The 21208-nt window shown below is 38.1% G+C and overlaps 1 protein-coding gene across 2 annotated transcripts in view; it reads left to right on the top strand.

Annotated features, from left to right (window-relative positions):
• The window catches only part of LOC121384207 (elongation factor-like GTPase 1), a 43834-nt gene that overhangs the window by 22162 nt on the left and 464 nt on the right, over positions 1-21208 (top strand). For both annotated transcript variants that reach the window (XM_041514486.1, XM_041514496.1), the window contains exons 17-21: positions 1086-1236; positions 2983-3114; positions 4116-4263; positions 4981-6455; positions 9244-9428. In XM_041514486.1, coding sequence (XP_041370420.1) covers positions 1086-1236; positions 2983-3114; positions 4116-4263; positions 4981-6455; positions 9244-9428 — 2091 coding nt within the window. The remainder of the gene's footprint in view (positions 1-1085; positions 1237-2982; positions 3115-4115; positions 4264-4980; positions 6456-9243; positions 9429-21208) is intronic.

Raw genomic sequence — 21208 nt, 5'->3', positions numbered from 1 at the left:
ACATTCACAGGCAGTTCCAGTTTTGCTGGACCGATCAATGTTTTAATGTTATTATTTTTAATAAAGATTTCAAGATATGTGAAAAACAATAAAGATGTTTGTAAAGTGATCTCCTAATGTCAGATACATTTTTGTTATTTCCATCTTCATTGAATGAATCGATCACTGTGATAAAATATTATCGCCAGTTTCGTTTTTGTAAAGGCGGTGTATATATTATTTGGCACTAAAGATAAATGATTTTAATGATAAACACTACCACTTCCGTTGTTTTTATAGCATTCATATCCCCGCAAAATTAAAAGTTTACAATATTTTATAAAGAACTGCTGAATAAACAGAATAACAGAATTTCTGTTACTTTCTGAAAGCAAAAATCATCGGTTACATTTTTTTTACAACCAATTATATCTGCAACTGAGGACAAAATATCAAACGATAGTTAGTGGAAACAAAAGACTGTTTGTTTGATCACGTGACAAATTTGGCACCAAATAAGAGGGGGGTTTTTTCAATCGGAGATTGCTGAATCCGTAAAAAATAAAATATTTTCATTGCCTACATAAAATATAACTTTTAGTGTGTCTATCAAACATACAAATGGATACAGATATTGGACAAAATAGAGGCTGTTAAAAATACTGTTAAATTACGTTATGGTAACTGTCGTAAATGTTTCGTCATTGCTTTTTTACACAACGCAGCTTTTTTTTCGATGTCCAGTGTGCAGACATAAAAAAAGTGTGCATTTGGAAATAACGGAGATAGGTGCTGGAAAATAAAGAGGGGCGCTTAAAAATAAAGGAGGGCGGGGAACGTGAAAGGAGGGCAGGAAAATGGAATAGCGGGGCAGGGCGCCCCGTTTAAATGGAGCAGCGAGAACACTGGTACACTATTCATTACTGCGAGTTGCATAGTGAGAACACACCTTTCGACATTTTCAGTGTCAGTTTTATTTATACAGATTGGCTTAAAAAAAAAGAAGAGGAAAATATAACAATTTAAAAATTCCATTTATTTCCATATTGTAATTTTGAGTATTCCAAATGTAAAGTACTGTTAATAGATCTATGTTTTCAAAACAGGGCTGCATAGACAGAGAGATTGATTCGAGTCTTACAGTCCGAGAGTTATCCAGTACAAAACATGTGACAGTGTTTACAGTCGGTGATCTCTACCTGTTCATGGGGCGAGAGCTCGAAATGATGGACAGTATACCAGCAGGGAATATTGTAGGTTAGTGATAGACAGTATACCAGTGGGGAATAGTGTAGGTTAGTGATGGACTGTATACAAGCAGGGAATATTGTAGGTTAGCGATTGACAGTATACCAGCAGGGAGTAGTGTAGGTTAGTGATAGGCAGTATAATAGAGAATATTGTAGGTTAGTGATAGACAGTATAAAAGCAGGGAATATTGTAGATTAGTGATATACAGTATACCAGCAGGGAATAGTGTAGGTTGGTGATAGGCAGTATAATAGGGAATATTGTAGGTTGGTGATAGACCGTATAATAGCAGGGAATATTGTAGATTAGTGATAGACAGTATACCAGCAGGGAATAGTGTAGGTTAGTGATAGACAGTATACCAGCAGGGAATATTGTAGGTTAGTGATAGACAGTATACCAGCAGGGAATAGTGTAGGTTAGTGATAGACAGTATACCAGCAGGGAATATTGTAGGTTAGTGAGGGAATAGTGTACAGTGATTGACAGTATACCAGCAGGGAATAGTGTAGGTTAGTGATGGACAGTATACCAGCAGGGAGTAGTGTAGGTTAGTGATGAAAGTATACCAGCAGGGAATATTGTAGGTTAGTCATGTTCATAGTCAATGATGGACAGTATACCAGCAGGGAGTAGTGTAGGTTAGTGATGAAAGTATACCAGCAGGGAATATTGTAGGTTAGTCATGTTCATAGTCACTGATGGACAGTATACCAGCAGGGAGTAGTGTAGGTTAGTCATGTTCATAGTCAGTGATGGACAGTATACCAGCAGGGAGTAGTGTAGGTTAGTCATGTTCATAGTCAATGATGGACAGTATACCAGCAGGGAGTAGTGTAGGTTAGTCATGTTCATAGTCAATGATGGACAGTATACCAGCAGGGAGTAGTGTAGGTTAGTCATGTTCATAGTCAATGATGGACAGTATACCAGCAGGGAATAGTGTAGGTTAGTCATGTTCATAGTCAATGATGGACAGTATACCAGCAGGGAGTAGTGTAGGTTAGTGATTGACAGTATACCAGCAGAGAATAGTGTAGGTTAGTCATGTTCATAGTCAGTGATGGACAGTATACCAGCAGGGAGTAGTGTAGGTTAGTGATTGACAGTATACCAGCAGGGAATAGTGTAGGTTAGTCATGTTCATAGTCAATGATGGACAGTATACCAGCATGGAGTAGTGTAGGTTAGTCATGTTCATAGTCAGTGATGGACAGTATACCAGCAGGGAGTAGTGTAGGTTAGTCATGTTCATAGTCAGTGATGGACAGTATACCAGCAGGGAATAGTGTAGGTTAGTCATGTTCATAGTCAATGATGGACAGTATACCAGCAGGGAATAGTGTAGGTTAGTCATGTTCATAGTCAATGATGGACAGTATACCAGCAGGGAATAGTGTAGGTTAGTGAAGGAATATGATGAAGTTGACACTGATCACTTTTTGCAGTAAATGTTTTTGTACAATTGTTATTTGGAGTTACTTCTCTTTGAATATTGACTGTTTTGTACAATTGTTATTTGGAGTTACTTCTCTTTGAATATTGACTGTTTTGTACAATTGTTATTTGGAGTTACTTCTCTTTGAATATTGACTGTTTTGTCAGTGGGAAAGTACATTAAAAAATGGCTTGCTGCTATTTGGTAGAAGTAGCCGATGCGTTCCTATGTAAATAGGAAAACACTCCTTTTCTATGCTGCCCTAAAAATCTTATACTTTTGAATGAAAATATTTGCATTATTTTATTACCCAGGTATTGCTGGCCTAGAAGATCACATCTTGAAATCTGCGACGATTTCGTCAACGTGTGCGTGTGCTGCATTCTCGGACCTGTATTTTGAAGCAATGCCAATCATCAGAGTGGCCGTCGAGCCGACACGTGCAGGTAGATACTGGTTGAATATTCACTGTTGGCTTACTTACCGGCCTCGGTGGCGTCATGGTTAGGCCATCGGTCTACAGGCTGGTAGGTACTGGGTTCGGATCCCAGTCGAGGCATGGGATTTTTAATCCAGATACTGACTCCAAACCCTGAGTGTAAACCACTTGCACCGACCAGTGATCCATAACTGGTTCAACAAAGGCCATGGTTTGTGCCATCCTGCCTGTGGGAAGCGCAAATAAAAGATCCCTTGCTGCTAATCGGAAAGATCAGCCCATGTAGTGGCGACAGCAGGTTTCCTCTCAAAATCTGTGTGGTCCTTAACCATGTGTTTGACGCCATATAACTGTAAATAAAATGTGATGAGTGCGTCGTTAAATAAAGCATTTGTTTCTTTTTTTCTGTTGTGTCGCCAGGTGACATGAAGAAGCTGGTACATGGTCTGAAGCTGTTGAACCAGGCCAACCCATGTATTGATGTGTTGTTAATGTGTTATACTCTGTTGTGTTGCCAGGTGACATGAAGAAGCTGGTGCATGGTCTGAAGCTGTTGAACCAGGCCAACCCATGTATTGATGTGTTGTTAATGTGTTATACTCTGTTGTGTTGCCAGGTGACATGAAGAAGCTGGTGCATGGTCTGAAGCTGTTGAACCAGGCCAACCCATGTATTGATGTGTTGTTGATGTGATATATTCGGTTGTGTTGCCAGGTGACATGAAGAAACTGGTGCATGGTCTGAAGCTGTTGAACCAGGCCGACCCATGTGTTGATGTGTTGTTGATGTGTTATACTCTGTTGTGTTGCCAGGTGACATGAAGAAGCTGGTGCATGGTCTGAAGCTGTTGAACCAGGCCAACCCATGTATTGATGTGTTGTTGATGTGATATATTCGGTTGTGTTGCCAGGTGACATGAAGAAGCTGGTGCATGGTCTGAAGCTGTTGAACCAGGCCGACCCATGTGTTGATGTGTTGTTGATGTGTTATACTCTGTTGTGTTGCCAGGTGACATGAAGAAGCTGGTGCATGGTCTGAAGCTGTTGAACCAGGCCGATCCATGTGTCGAGGTGTTGGTGCAGGAGACGGGAGAACACATCATCGTTGCCGTCGGCGAGGTTCACCTACAGCGCTGTGTGGACGATCTCAAAGAAAGGTTTGGACAGCTCTTGTGTTTGTGTATTACAATGAAAATTAAAGCTGTATTCTTTAAGTTGTAACAGCTATATACATGTATTCCCTATTTTCACGTGGATTTGTGGTAAATGACTACAACAGGGCGTGAACTTAATGACGACACCGACAGAAATTGTAACCCTTGAGATTAAAATTTTTGTAGGTCGGGAGCATCACCGAAGGATCTTTTGTGCCATTTGATAAAAATTACTGCCATCAGTAAAGCTCCTCAACAATTGTAGGCTCAGAATTGTCATGGGTGGGCCATTTCATCCACAGCAATTAATCTTTTTTTATTGCTTTGGTGACATTTTCTCACATTCACGCCGTCCTGCAAATTAATCTATCCCACATATAATCTTTTTACAGTTAACTGAAGAATATCACAACTGTAGCATGTTGCCACTCAGGGTAAACCGTGGTTTTCTCGGGTGTAAACTCCTGTATTGCGTATCCATTAAAATGACAGCCAGTTCTTTGTGAATATAGAAATACAATTCAAATTCAAACTCTCTAATAGCTAGCATTAGTGCCTTTTTAGAAACGGTTTTTAATTTAAGATTTATTGAACCCAATTTTATATAATGCTTTTTGATAATTTGTCAATAAAATGGTTTATGTGTGTCTCTTCAGGATAAAATTATGACCATTGTGAAGTCTTTCTCACTGGGTATTTGTCATTGTATTTGAATTACAGATATGCTCATGTAAATGTGCATGTTTCCTCTCCGATTGTGCCGTTCCGCGAGACGATTGTACTTCCACCTAAAGTAGACATGGTGAATCAGTCCATCCACGACCTGAACCAACCCATCAAATCAATGAAGCTGGAATTTGAGAGCGACGTGAAGGTCATAAAACAAGGCCTGGTCGAGATGACCACGTCCAACAAACAGTGCACCATTCGAATCCGCGCCGTCCCGCTCCCCTCGTCTGTCACAGACCTTCTGGTGGAGAACGTGTCCCTGATCAAAACACTCGACTTGTACACCGCAGCACACACCAGCGATAAATCGGACAGACAGAAACGGTTTGAGATCAACGTTTCAACTCTAACCGCTCTTCAGGCACTGAGAGAGAAAATTGAACGAGCATTTGACTCAGCCGGGAAATTGTGGAGAGGTTCAGTTTGTCAGATGTGGAGCTGTGGGCCACACCGATGTGGCTCGAACGTGCTGCTGAACAGAATACCGGGCTATTCCAGATCGTCTATTTGGTGGAGGTTGCAGAACGAATCACTGGAATCGTTTTCGGTTCGTAACTTTGACAGCAGTGTGGTGAATGGATTTCAGCTGGCAACTGTTTCGGGGCCTATATGTGAAGAGCCGATGCAAGGAGTTTGTTTCATCATGGAGAAGTGGGAATATGTTAATGGGGGGTGGTCAGTGGTCGAGGACAGTAGAGCAACAGATCACTTAAATGTCTTCAAAGACAATGAAGTAATAATGACAAAGGCTAGCAAACCACAATGTAAAAGTGATTCCGTTTCTGAATGTCCTGAAATAAACATATGCAATAAATCTGATGCATCATTAAAAACAACATTGTCTTCTGAAAGCAGCCAACCAGAGACATTAAAAATAACAGTGCTTTCTGACAGCAACCAATCAGAATTAGGAATGATGTTACAGGCTCCAGTGTCTTCTGACAGCAACCAATCAGAGGCATCACAGACTTTGGTATCTTCTGAAAGTGACCAATCAGAATCATCAGATATAAGACAAACATCAGTGTCTTCTGAAACCAACCTATCGGAGGCATTACAGACTTTAGTATCTTCTGAAAGTGACCAATCAGAATCATCACAGAAAATGCAAACTCAAATGTCTTTCAAAAACAACCAGTCAGATGCATTGCAGACTCCAGTGTCTCCTGAAAGCGAGGAGTCTGAATCTAAAAGCAAGGAGTCTGAACCTAAAAGCAAGGAGTCTGAACCTAAAAGCAAGGAGTCTAAATCTAAAAGCAAGGAGTCTGAACCTAAAAGCAAGGAGTCGGAATCATCACAGCCGGTTACCACAGTGTGTCAACAGCGACAGGTGGCGTATGGCCCGTTCTCTGGACAGCTCATGTCATGTGTTAAAGATGGCTGCCGGAAAGCGTTCCAGACCCAGCCCCAGAGACTGGTGGTGGCCATGTACAAGTGTAACATCCAAGCCACAGCCGACGTTTTAGGTACGTGTACAGATAATCAATTTGAGTAATCATTTCTGTTGTGTATAGGTTGTTTGTTGTTCTCTTTAGTGGATTATGTCGGTGATTTGTTTTGTGAGTGGGTTTGTTTATTATTTTGAGAGGGGTTGGTGTGTGTGTGTGTGGTGTTGGTGATTTTTTTTTTAATATATGCTGGGTGCATACCATCAAAGCAAGTCCCATAGCTTATAATACAGTGAAACACATTTGAATCGAGCACCCACGGGACTTGGTACCAGGGCTCGAAACGGCTTGTTGCCAGGTCGCCAGATTCGACCTGTTTGTGCGACTTAAATATTAAAAAGAGTAATGGCGTTGGTCGCCCAAATAATATTACCTTCTTTAGAGCTATAACATATGAGCCACTATTAATATTTATATTCCACATTAAAATCTTGCTCGTGGTCCGTTTACCATAATTTGGCAACATTTTTTGGCGAGTTTTGAACCCTGAGTATAAAGTCCAGTTTTAAGGTGCATCCAGTTGAGTGAGGTTCTGTTCTGTAGTGGTATTTAAAAATGCTCCCATAAAAACAAAAATCTGATTTTTACGGAATTCTGGTTTACAGAGGATCCCGTTTAGAAGGGGTTTCACTGAAGTAACATGTGGCTAAAGCTGCTCCATATAATCTTAGACTGATCATAAATGTATACGAGATATAACTTGTACAACATCTCGCCCTTAAAGCAAGTCACAGACAGTAAGAGCTGATGTTAGTCATTGGGGTCATAACAGGAAGCATTGGCAGCTATTTATAAAGGACTGGCGTCGTGGTTAGGCCATCAGTCCACAGGCTGGTAGGTACTAAGTTCGGATCTAAGACGAGGCATGGGATTTTTAATCCAGATACCGACTCCAAACCCTGAGTGAGTGCTCCGCAAAGCTCAACTCAATGGGTAGGTGTAAACCACTTGCACAGACCAGTGATCCATAACTGGTTCAACGAAGGCCATGGTTTATGCTATCCTGCCTGTGGGAAGCGCAACTAAAAGCTCCCTTGCTGCCTGTCATAAAAGAGTAGCCTATGTGGCGACAGTGGGTTTCCTCTGAAAAAAAGTGTCAGAATGACCATATGTTTGACGTCCAATAGCCGATGATAAGATAAAATATCAATGTGCTCTAGTGGCGTCATTAAATTATACACACAATATATTTATTGCATATATGCATTCCAGATATCAACAGTTGTTTGCAAAACTTGTGCATTTTGATTAAAAAACCCAACATATTAAAATACTAAAACAGTTAAGGGGCGTTATCACTATGTGATTAGTCGCATGTTATTTGTCGTAGCGACTTTAATTGTATGTGTATAAGACCAATGTTCCGATTTACTGTGTGATACGGTGCGACTAATCGCATAATGAGAACGCTTCATTAACAGTTGTTGATAGTACTGACTTGTTTTAATATTCACGAGACTACTCCACTGTGTGATACGGTACGACTAATCGCATAATGAGAACGCTTCATTGACAGTTGTTGATAGTACTGACTTGTTTTAATATTCACGAGACTACTCCACTGTGTGATACGGTACGACTAATCGCATAATGAGAATGCTTCATTAACAGTTGTTGATAGTACTGACTTGTTTTAATATACACGAGACTACTCCACTGTGTGATACGGTACGACTAATCGCATAATGAGAACGCTTCATTAACAGTTGTTGATAGTACTGACTTGTTTTAATATTCACGAGACTACTCCACTGTGTGATACGGTACGACTAATCGCATAATGAGAACGCTTCATTAACAGTTGTTGATAGTACTGACTTGTTTTAATATTCACGAGACTACTCCACTGTGTGATACGGTACGACTAATCGCATAATGAGAACGCTTCATTAACAGTTGTTGATAGTACTGACTTGTTTTAATATACACGAGACTACTCCACTGTGTGATACGGTACGACTAATCGCATAATGAGAACGCTTCATTAACAGTTGTTGATAGTACTGACTTGTTTTAATATTCACGAGACTACTCCACTGTGTGATACGGTACGACTAATCGCATAATGAGAACGCTTCATTAACAGTTGTTGATAGTACTGACTTGTTTTAATATTCACGAGACTACTCCACTGTGTGATACGGTACGACTAATCGCATAATGAGAACGCTTCATTAACAGTTGTTGATAGTACTGACTTGTTTTAATATTCACGAGACTACTCCACTGTGTGATACGGTGCGACTAATCGCATAATGAGAACGCTTCATTAACAGTTGTTGATAGTACTGACTTGTTTTAATATTCACGAGACTACTCCACTGTGTGATACGGTGCGACTAATCGCATAATGAGAACGCTTCATTAACAGTTGTTGATAGTACTGACTTGTTTTAATATTCACGAGACTACTCCACTGTGTGATATGGTGCGACTAATCGCATAATGAGAACGCTTCATTAACAGTTGTTGATAGTACTGACTTGTTTTAATATTCACGAGACTACTCCACTGTGTGATACGGTACGACTAATCGCATAATGAGAACGCTTCATTAACAGTTGTTGATAGTACTGACTTGTTTTAATATACACGAGACTACTCCACTGTGATACGGTGCGACTAATCGCATAATGAGAACGCTTCATTAACAGTTGTTGATAGTACTGACTTGTTTTAATATACACGAGACTACTCCACTGTGTGATACGGTACGACTAATCGCATAATGAGAACGCTTTATTAACAGTTGTTGATAGTACTGATTTGTTTTAATATTCACGAGACTACTCCACTGTGTGTTTAGGAAAACTGTACGGTGTGCTGGGCAAGCGGAACGGCCGGGTTCTGAGCGACTCCATGAGAGAAGGGACGCAAGTCTTCAACATCACTGCCGTCTTACCCGTCATTGAGAGTTTCGGATTTGCCGAGGAGATCCGGAAACGAACCAGCGGTCTGGCGAGTCCACAGCTGAAGTTCAGTCACTGGGAGGTTAGCAGTAACTGTTAAAATATTCAAATACAGTCATTAGGAGGTTAGCATTAACTTAAATATTCACATACACAGTCATTAGGAGGTTAGCAGTAACTATTAAAATAGTCACAAATACAGTCATTGGGAGGTTAGCAGTAACTGTTAAAATAGTCACAAAAACAGTCATTGGGAGGTTAGCAGTAACTTAAAATAGTGACATACACAGTCACTGGGAGGTTATCAGTAACTGTTAAAATAGTCACATACACAGTCACTGGGAGGTTAGCAGTAACTGTTAAATAGTCGCATAAACAGTCATTGGGAGGTAAGCAGTAACTTAAAATAGTTGCATCCACATAGTCATTGGGAGGTTAGCAGTAACTTAAATATTCAAATACACAGTCAGTGTGAGGTTAGCAGTAACTGTTAAATATTCACAAACACTCATTGGGAGGTTAGCAGTAACTGTTAATATAATCACATACACAATCATTAGGAGGTAAGCAGTAACTGTTAAAATAGTCACAAACACAGTCATTGGGAGGTAAGCAGTAACTGTTCAAATAGTCACAAACACAGTCATTGGGAGGTTAGCAGTAACTAAAAATAGTTGAATCCACATAGTCATTGGGAGGTTAGTAGTAACTGTTAAAATAGTCACAAACACAGTCATTGGGAGGTAAGCAGTAATTGTTAAAATACTCACATACACAGTCATTGGGAGGTTAGCAGTAACTGTTAAAATAGTCACAAACACAGTCATTGGGAGGTTATCAGTAACTGTTAAAATAGTCACATACCCAGTCACTGGGAGGTTAGCAGTAACTGTTAAAATAGTCGCATAAACAGTCATTGGGTGGTTAGCAGTAACTGTTAAAATACTCACAAACACAGTCATTGGGAGGTTAGCAGTAACTGTTAAAATAGTCACAAACACAGTCATTGGGAGGTTATCAGTAACTGTTAAAATAGTCACATACCCTGTCACTGGGAGGTTAGCAGTAACTGTTAAAATAGTCACATAAACAGTCATTGGGAGGTTAGCAGTAACTATTAAAATACTCACAAACACAGTCATTGGGAGGTTAGCAGTAACTGTTAAAATAGTCACATACACAGTCATTAGGAGGTTAGCAATAACTTAAAATAGTTGCATCCACATAGTCATTGGGAGGTTAAATATTCAAATACACAGTCAGTGGGAGGTTAGCAGTAACTGTTAAATATTCAAATACACAGTCATATGGAGGTTAGCACTAACTGTTAAAATAGTCAGAAATACAGTCATTGGGAGGTTAGCAGTAACTGTTAAAATATTCACAAACACAGTCATTGGGAGGTTAGCAGTAACTGTTAAAATAATCATATACACAATCATTGGGAGGGAGGTTAGCAGTAACTGTTAAACTATTCACATACACAATCATTGGTAGGGAGGTTAGCAGTAACTTAAAATACTCACATGCACAATCATTGGGAGGGAGGGAGGTTAGCAGTAACTGTTAAAATATTCACATACACAGTCATTGAGAGGTTAGCAGTAACTGTTAAAATAGTCACATACACTTTCATTGAGAGGTTAGCAGTAACTGTTAAAATACTCACATACACAGTCATTAGGAGGTTAGCAGTAACTGTTAATATCATCACATAAACAATCATTGGGAGGTTAGCAGTAACTGTTAAAATACTCACATACATGTAGAGTCATTGAGAGGTTAGAAGTAAATTAAAATACTCACATACATGTAGCGTCATTGGAAGGTAAGCAGTAAATTAAAATATTCACATAAACAGAAATGAAAATTATCTGGATTTTTAAAACATTCCGGGTTTTTGTATTAACCCATAAATTGTTCCTGTCTTGTTCTTTGATAAAAAAAACAAATCACAGTAATCCTCTTCTTTTTAAAACCCAGCAAAAATTGTTTGTGATTTTGGGTGGGGTTTTTTCGTTGATCAATGTCATTTTTATCCTCCAATACAATGTCAGACTTTAATAAGTGATTTATTTGAAAATCTAATTGTCTTAATTTCATGATTTATTATTTTATTTTTATTACTAAGAGAAAAAGAAGGTATTGTAGAATAAACTTCAGTCACTATTGATGTTGTAATGTCAGTATAAAGAATGAAGATTTTAATGAGGAATTGGATGTCAGTAATGTGAGATTGAACGTCACTAATCTGGTTAACTTGTCGACCCTAGGGAGGATGGTTTTCCTTGTTAGTGCTGGTGTGATCCCTTGCATGTTTTCATCAATATACTTCCTCATTTGTTCATGACTTTAGATGACTGTGTCACCAGATATAATGGGGATTAGATTTTAGATAATAGTATACTCTTACGTGTACAGTAAAACTGTGAACCCGGATACCCACAGGGCCAAGTAATAGTATTCTCTTACATGTACAGTGAAACTGTAAACCCCGATACCCACAGGGCCAAGTAAAGAGTTTGGTTTTAAGGTGTTTTCACAGGGCTTGGAATAGGATGTAAAATATGACCTGTTATATTTTTTAAAATTGTCATTTGTTGTGAATTTATTGATGTATAACGGTAAAATATTTACCGTTATACACCGATAAATTCACCAAAAAATTTCAAACAATGTTTATAATTACAAACAACACAACATCCTTTCCATGACATGTTTTACATAATGACGTCCCATTTGACATCATTTTCTGAGGTTTATCAAAGGGTAACATTTAGTTAGTTTTTTAGTGACATCGTTCAATCGGAATAGTGTAAATCCTGTAATGGCGAGAAGTTTGTAATTATTTTGTTTTAAATAGCAAGCAAAAAAAGAAATAGGTCTTGTTAAGAGAAAGATAATCCCTGCTTGAAACGAGGCAGCACAGGGTTAGTAGAGTAAAGTAAAGCAGGGCTTGTAGATTATGGTAGTGATATTCAATATTGGGCTAGTAAATAACTACTATTGCCATGCCCGACGGCCAGTGAAAAAACAAAAGTCAAATGTTGCAGCTAAGTCAGTTTTTTAAATATAAATATCCTGCCCCCAATGTTAGTGTTTTTAATCTCTATTTTTTCCTTTAGGTGACATATCTCATTTATACTATTCTTTAGTAAAATTGTATTAACTTAAAGTAAAGTAGCGCTAGTGAATTTTTAATCATGGCTAGTAAAAAATGTAAATCGCTGATCCCATCATGGCTAGTGGATTTTATATAAATTCTAGAAGCCCTGAGTAAAGTAAAGTTTGTGTTATTTAACGACGCCACTAGAGCACATTGATTTTTTTATCTTATCATCGGCTATTGGACGTCAATCACCAGAGTTAAAGTAAAGTTTGTGTTATTTAACGACGCTGCTAGAGCACATTGATTTTTTTATCTTATCATCGGCTATTGGACGTCAATCACCGGAGTTAAAGTAAAGTTTGTGTTATTTAACGACGCTGCTAGAGCACATTGATTTTTTTATCTTATCATCGGCTATTGGACGTCAATCACCGGAGTTAAAGTAAAGTTTGTGTTATTTAACGACGCCACTAGAGCACATTGATTTTTTTATCTTATCATCGGCTATTGGACGTCAATCACCGGAGTTAAAGTAAAGTTTGTGTTATTTAACGACGCCACTAGAGCACATTGATTTTTTTATCTTATCATCGGCTATTGGACGTCAATCACCGGAGTTAAAGTAAAGTTTGTGTTATTTAACGACGCCACTAGAGCACATTGATTTTTTTATCTTATCATCGGCTATTGGACGTCAATCACCGGAGTTAAAGTAAAGTTTGTGTTATTTAACGACGCCGCTAGAGCACATTGATTTTTTATCTTATCATCGGCTATTGGACGTCAATCACCGGAGTTAAAGTAAAGTTTGTGTTATTTAACGACGCCGCTAGAGCACATTGATTTTTTATCTTATCATCGGCTATTGGACGTCAATCACCGGAGTTAAAGTAAAGTTTGTGTTATTTAACGACGCCGCTAGAGCACATTGATTTTTTATCTTATCATCGGCTATTGGACGTCAATCACCGGAGTTAAAGTAAAGTAAGTATCATCGGCTATTGGACGTCAATCACCGGAGTTAAAGTAAAGTTTGTGTTATTTAACGACGCCACTAGAGCACATTGATTTTTTATCTTATCATCGGCTATTGGACGTCAATCACCGGAGTTAAAAGTAAAGTTTGGGTTATTTAACGACGCCACTAGAGCACATTGATTTTTTATCTTATCATCGGCTATTGGACGTCAAACATATGGTCATTCTGACACTGTTTTTAAGAGGAAACCCGCTATCGCCACATATGCTACTCTTTTACGACAGGAAGCAAGGGATCTTTTATTTGCGCTTCCCACAGGCAGGATAGCACAAAGTGGTTTACACCTACCCACTGAGCCTTGCGGAGCACTCACTCAGGGTTTGGAGTTGGTATCTGGATTAAAAATCCCATGCCTCGACTGGGATCCGAACTCAGTACCTACCAGCCTGTAGACCGATGGCCTAACCACCGAGGCCGGTACCGTAAACAGAGGTTTGGTAAGCAGAGAGTTGGGATAATGTGTAAAAAGTTAGCACCTCCGAGATATATTTTAGAGTATTATGGAATTAAAATATAAGAATCATAAGCTAAATAGCAGGGGCCTAATTCTCAAAGGTCTCTTAGGCTCTGTTAGACAACAAAGCATCCTCTTTGCAAGTCTTTTAGCATTGCACTGCGAGATCGCAAAGTTGCGAGAGTTTAGTGAATTAGGCCCCTGACCTGTGAGATAATTGTGTGTGGATATATGTATATATATAGCTGGTTGTTGAAAAATAACCAGTCATTTTGGTGGTTTTAGCCCTGTATCCAGTATGCCGATGTAGACGGATTTCATCCAGAGTTACGGTTCTTGTGATATAGTGATCAGAAAATCTCAACGTAAATAAAACGTCATATTCACCAAATGTTTGGACTGTGTAAGACATCTGTATAAGAAAGGCTAAACAATCCTACCTTCACCCGTTAAAACATGTGTGGTTCATTGTTTATTAAGCCTTCAAAGAGGCGCGATTATTTCGTAACATTTTAGTGTCCTAATTACTGGGGAACTGCCATCATTGTTTAAAAGGTGACCACAGGCAGACAGTAGAGGTAAGATCGCGTGTCGGTGTAGACAGTAGAGGTAAGATCGCGTGCCGGTGTAGACAGAGCTAATTACTATATAAACTGATCTTTTGTTTTTGAATTTTCCATTTGAAATCTGGAATAGACAACATCCACTTTAGGCAGAATTTTATTCATAATAATTTACCAGTAGATGGACGGGACTTTAAAACTCTGCCGGTTTTCACAGAAATCCGGTTTAGACAAATCAATGCCGATTTGGACAGAGTCCACTGTACAATTGATGACTTCATTCCTTTGATAATACAGATTATAAAACAGTTTATCCTATAACTTACCCATGATATCCATGTCATAAACCCATATGATAATGTAGTATATTAACCCGGTTAATAATGGTAAATTTGCAAGGTCTCTAGGTAATGTGTTGCTGTGGATGGGTCATTTGCTTACAAGCCAACAAGACCTGTATACCTGAGCGTAATGTTTTCAAAGATTTGTTTAAAATGTGTGACGTCAAATAATTTGTGCCAATCATGATGACGTTATATTACCGATGGCGGTGACTTTAGTACTGTGATTTACTCAAAATTTAATTAAATGTTATTTTAGAAGTATTGTAGGATAAATAGAATTCGCTACTCATGTTTTTTTAATATGTAAAATATCAACCTTGTCTAGTTAATCGGTATTTGTCTCAGCAGAGCCTTGACAAATACCGATTAACATCGGCTCAGTTGATATTTTCCATATTAAAAAAACACTCATGACAAATCCTATACATATTGTGCTTTGCTTTGGTAAGGTATACACGTATGTTTTTTTATGTAAATGAATGTCCCAGGGTATTATTGGTGTTTTTTCAGACTAAAACATGCGGGTGTGACGTCCAGCTGAGATTTATTATTTCCTTGTATATCAGCTGCAGAGATTAATCATTGTATTTTGTAAAGATGGAGACGTCACTTTTGTACCTGTAGTCTATGAAAATTTAATGTCCTGGGCATAACTTTAGATGATTTTTTAAAAGATGTAACGGATGTAAATTCATTTGAATAAAAAATATAATACTTGTGATAATAAAAATTCAAAAAGAAATTTGAAACCTTTTAAAAAATAATTTGTTAGAAATTTGAAACCTTTTAAAAAATAATTTGTTAGAAATTTGAAACCTTTTAAAAAATAATTGTTGAGTTTTTTTCAATTCAAAGGAATTTTTTATTTAAATCTCAGATCTGTTTGGAAGGGAGAGAACAGGAATGTAGTGTTTGACATCCAATAATGTTTGGTGTAAAGAATGATAAGAAACAGTTACAGGTTTTTTGTTGTTGTAATATACTACAGTGAAACCCCTCTAAACCGGACACTCAAGGGACCAAGACAAACGTCCGGTTTTAAGAGGGATCCGGTTTAGAGAGGTTTAGTTCTATCTTGTTTTTAAAAAGGGGACTCTGTAAAGCATCCGACCGGCCTTGGTGGCGTCGTGGTTAGGCCATCGGTACTGGGTATTGGTAGGTACTGGGTTCGGATCCTAATCGAGGCATGAGATTTTTAATCCAGATACCGACTCCAAACACTGAGTGAGTGCTCCATATGGCTCAATGGGTAGGTGTAAACCACTTGCACCGACCAGTGATCCATAACTGGTTCAACAAAGGCCATGGTTTGTGCTATCCTGCCTATGGGAAGCGCAAATAAAAGATCCCTTGCTGCTAATCAGAAAGAGTAGCCCATGTAGTGGCGACAGCGGGTTTCCTCTCAAAATTTGTGTGGTCCTTAACCATATGTCTGGTTAAATAAAACATTTCTTTCTTTCTGTAAAGCGTCCGGTTTTGAGGGAATTCTGGTTTACAGAGGGTCCGGTCTTGAGAGGTTTCACTGTAGGCAAGGGTCAGTATCCGATTTTGCCTCACTTTTTCAAACACTCAGAAGAAAATTACAGCAGTGAGCATGCTCACTAATTATTATTTGCCCCGGATTGGGCCCCTGGCTTCCCAGAGACCGAACCCTGGGCAGACATGCTCAAAACCTCCGTGGTATATGAGCATGTTAAAGTATTACGCATGCACGCACTAAATTATTGTTGGTTCCTATTGTTTTGGTTTAATCAATACAGCACAAAGGTTTCAGAAACAGTCTATGGTACGTATCTTTAAATATTAGTGTCCTGTATGACCTCGCTAAAATTTATTGCTCGCTAACTTTTCCTGATTTCTAATATATGGCTGCTTAACGTTGGTTTAACTACAGTGGACTGTCTAAACTAGATTCACTTGTAACCGATCAAATGTGCCGGTTTAGACAGAAAGAAAGAAAAGTTTTATTTAACAACGCACTCAACACGTTTTATTTACGGTTATATGGCGTCAGACATATGGTTAAGGACCACACAGATTTTGAGAGGAAACCCACTGTCACCACTACATGGGCTACTCTTTCCGATTAGCAGCAAGGGATCTTTTATTTACGCTTCCCACAGGCAGGATAGCACAAACCATGGCCTTTGATGAACCAGATATGGATCACTGGTCGGTGCAAGTGGTTTACACCTACCCGTTGTTCCTTGCGGAGCACTCACTCAGGGTTTGGAGTCTGTATCTGGATTAAAAATCCCATGCCTCAACTGGGATCCGAACCCAGTACCTACCAGCCTGTAGACCGATGACCTAACCACGACGCCACCGAGGCTGGTGGTTGGTTTAGACAGAGTACCGGGGTGTAGATAGATTTCTTCCAGAGTTACAGTTCTTGCGCTATAGTGATCAGAAAATACCGATTTGTAAACAAAGTGATATTCACCAAACGTTTGGACTGTGCAAGACATCTGTATAAGTAAGGCTAAGCAATGCTACCTACACAAATTACAACAGGTGTGGTTCATTGTTTATTAAGCCTTCAAAGAGGCGCAATTATTTCGTAACATTTTGGTGTCCTAATTACTGGGGAACTGCCATCATTGTTTAAAAGGTGACCACAGGCAGACAGTTGAGGTAAGATCGCGTGTCGGTGTAGACAGAGCTAATTACTTTATAAACCAATCTTTTGTTCTTGAATTTGCATCTGAAGTCTGGAAAAGACAGCATCTGGTGTAGGCAGAGTTTTATTCATAATAATTTACCGATAGCTGGACGGGACTTTAAAACTCTGCCGGTTTACACAGAAATCCAGTTTAGACATATCAGTGCCGAGTCCACTTTATCTGGTTAACACGGATGACTTCATTGCATTAGAATACAGCGTATAATACTGTGTATTGTGCAGTACTTGGTAATGTATACACATATGTTTTTTTAATGTAAATGAATGGAATTTCCCAGCGGTATTATTGGTGTCGTTTTCAGACATCCAACTGAGATTTATTATTTCCTTGTATATCAGCTGCAGAGATCAATCTTTGTATTTTGTAAAAATGGAGACATCACTTTTGTACCTGTAGTCTATGAAATTTAATGTCCTGGGCATATCGTTGTTGTTTTTTTCTTTACCTGTAACGGATGTAAATTCTTTAGAATAAAAAATATAATACTTGTAATAATAAAATTCTGAAAAGAATTTTGAAACCTTTTAAAAAATAATTTGTTAATTTTCAAAGGGATTTTTTATTTAAATTTGAGATCTGTTTGGAAGGAAGAGAACATGAATGCAGTTAACTTTTTCTTGTCCGGACCATATCTTGCATACAGATGCATACAGGACCATCAAATCTCACATGTAGGAACAACTTGGGATGACGATGTGTCGTGTGCTATTACTAGGTCACTGTGACCTACTTTTCATGGTCTACTGCACATAATAGTAAATCCTTGTCTGGACAATATCTTGCATACAGATGCATACAGGACCATCAAATCTCACATGTAGGAACAACTTGGGATGACGATGTGTAGCGTGCTATTACTAGGTCACTGTGACCTACTTTTCATGGTCTACTGCACACAATAGTAAATCCTTGTCCAGACCATATCTTGCATACAGGACCATCAAACCACTTGGTATGGTGGTTGGTCAAAAACAAACTGTTCATCCATCCCATTGCAAAAATAATTGACATAATTAGAATTGACTCGTACCCGTAACATATTCATTAATATGGTATGGTTTTCCATCAAACTCCTGATGAGCGTATCATGTACCTCACTAGTACTCTTGTTTTTTATGTGGTTGTTTTACAGTTAGGATTGTGTATACCATGGCTTTATAGTCAGGATAATAGAGCAGTGTTAAAACTTATATGTCTATCACAGTCAGATAGCATATACCATGGCTTTATAGAGCAGTGTTAAAACTTAAACATCCATCACAGTCAGATAGCATATACCATGGCTTTGTAGAGCAGTGTTAAAATGTATACATCTATCACAGTCAGATAGCATATATCATGGCTTTATAGAGCAGTGTTAAAAATTATACATCTATCACAGTCAGATAGCATATACCATGGCTTTGTAGAGCAGTGTTAAAAATTATACATCTATCACAGTCAGATAGCATATACCATGGCTTTGTAGAGCAGTGTTAAAAATTATACATCTATCACAGTCAGATAGCATATACCATGGCTTTACTGAGCAGTGTTAAAACTTAAACATCCATCACAGTCAGATAGCATATACCATGGCTTTGTAGAGCAGTGTTAAAACGTATACATCTATCACAGTCAGATAGCATATACCATGGCTTTATAGAGCAGTGTTAAAACGTATACATCTATCACAGTCAGATAGCATATACCATGGCTTTATAGAGCAGTGTTAAAACTTATACATCTATCACAGTCAGATAGCATATACCATGGCTTTATAGGGCAGTGTTAAAACGTATACATCTATAAAAATCAAGGTAGCATATACCATGGCTTTATAGAGCAGTGTTAAAACTTATACATTTATAAAAATTAAGATAGCACATACCATGGCTTTATTGAGCAGTGTTAAAACTTATACATTTATAAAAATTAAGATAGCATATACCATGGCTTTATTGAGCAGTGTTAAAACTTATACATTTATAAAAATTAAGATAGCATATACCATGGCTTTATTGAGCAGTGTTAAAACTTAAACATCCATCACAGTCAGATAGCATATACCATGGCTTTGTAGAGCAGTGTTAAAACTTAAACATCTATCACAGTCAGATAGCATATACCATGGCTTTGTAGAGCAGTGTTAAAACGTATACATCTATCACAGTCAGATAGCATATACCATGGCTTTATAGAGCAGTGTTAAAACGTATACATCTATCACAGTCAGATAGCATATACCATGGCTTTATAGAGCAGTGTTAAAACGTATACATCTATCACAGTCAGATAGCATATACCATGGCTTTATAGGGCAGTGTTAAAACGTATACATCTATAAAAATCAAGGTAGCATATACCATGGCTTTATAGAGCAGTGTTAAAACTTAAACATCTATCACAGTCAGATAGCATATACCATGGCTTTGTAGAGCAGTGTTAAAACGTATACATCTATCACAGTCAGATAGCATATACCATGGCTTTATAGAGCAGTGTTAAAACTTATACATCTATCACAGTCAGATAGCATATACCATGGCTTTATAGGGCAGTGTTAAAACGTATACATCTATAAAAATCAAGGTAGCATATACCATGGCTTTATAGAGCAGTGTTAAAACGTATACATCTATAAAAATCAAGATAGCACATACCATGGCCTTATAGAGCAGTGTTAAAATGTATACATCTATCACAGTCGGATAGCATATACCATGGCTTTATAGAGCAGTGTTAAAACTTATACATTTATAAAAATTAAGATAGCACATACCATGGCTTTATAGAGCAGTATTAAAATGTAAACATCTATCAGTTAGATAGCATATACCATGGCTATGTAGAGCAGTGTTAAAACTTATACATCTATAAAAATCAGGATAGCACATACCATGGCTTTATAGAGCAGTGTTAAAATGTATACATCTATCAGTCAGACAGCATATACCATGGCTTTGTAGAGCAGTGTTAAAACGTATACATCTATCACAGTCAGATAGCATATACAATGGCTTTGTAGAGCAGTGTTAAAACTTATACATCTATAAAAATCAGGATAGCACATACCATGTGATGATGGTTTGTAAAATAGTGGTGAAAATCTGTGATAAATAAGCAGTGGATTTTTACTTGGTTGAAACAAGTTTTCTTACACACCTATTGGCGAGCACACCATGTGTTATTTATGATAACACATGCCCTGTTTACACACATACGTGTGTTAACAATTTCAAGACATACAACTGGCTGCTCCTAGGTGATGACCAGGTCACCAATGCCATATATCCAATGAAAAACAACACGATGGAAATCGATTACACTGTGACGTATAGTTAACCTGATAACCATGTGTCTGTGACGTACAAGTCAGCTACAAGTGCAAAGGGTTGTAAATAACTTTTAGTCAAAAAAGATGTTAAAATTTGCTTAAAACCTGGGTTTTTGAGGATATGTAAGAAATAGAATAATACATTCGTGTCCATTAAGATACCATTTATCTCACAACTCGTTGTTTTGAAAACGTATCAAACTCGCTTTTGCTCGTTAGATACCATTTATCTCACAACGAGTTGTTTTAAAATGTATCTAACGGCCACTCATGTATTATTCTCTATATATTTGTTTTTTGTTGGGGTTTTTTTGGTATTTTTAGGTCACCTAACCAAAAGGCTCATGTGACCT

This window comes from Gigantopelta aegis, chromosome 2, assembly GCF_016097555.1.
Source record: "Gigantopelta aegis isolate Gae_Host chromosome 2, Gae_host_genome, whole genome shotgun sequence".
NCBI classification, from domain to species: domain Eukaryota; kingdom Metazoa; phylum Mollusca; class Gastropoda; order Neomphalida; family Peltospiridae; genus Gigantopelta; species Gigantopelta aegis.
The sequence above is the reverse complement of the archived record's forward strand: the minus strand, read 5'-3'. Positions and strand labels throughout refer to the sequence as shown.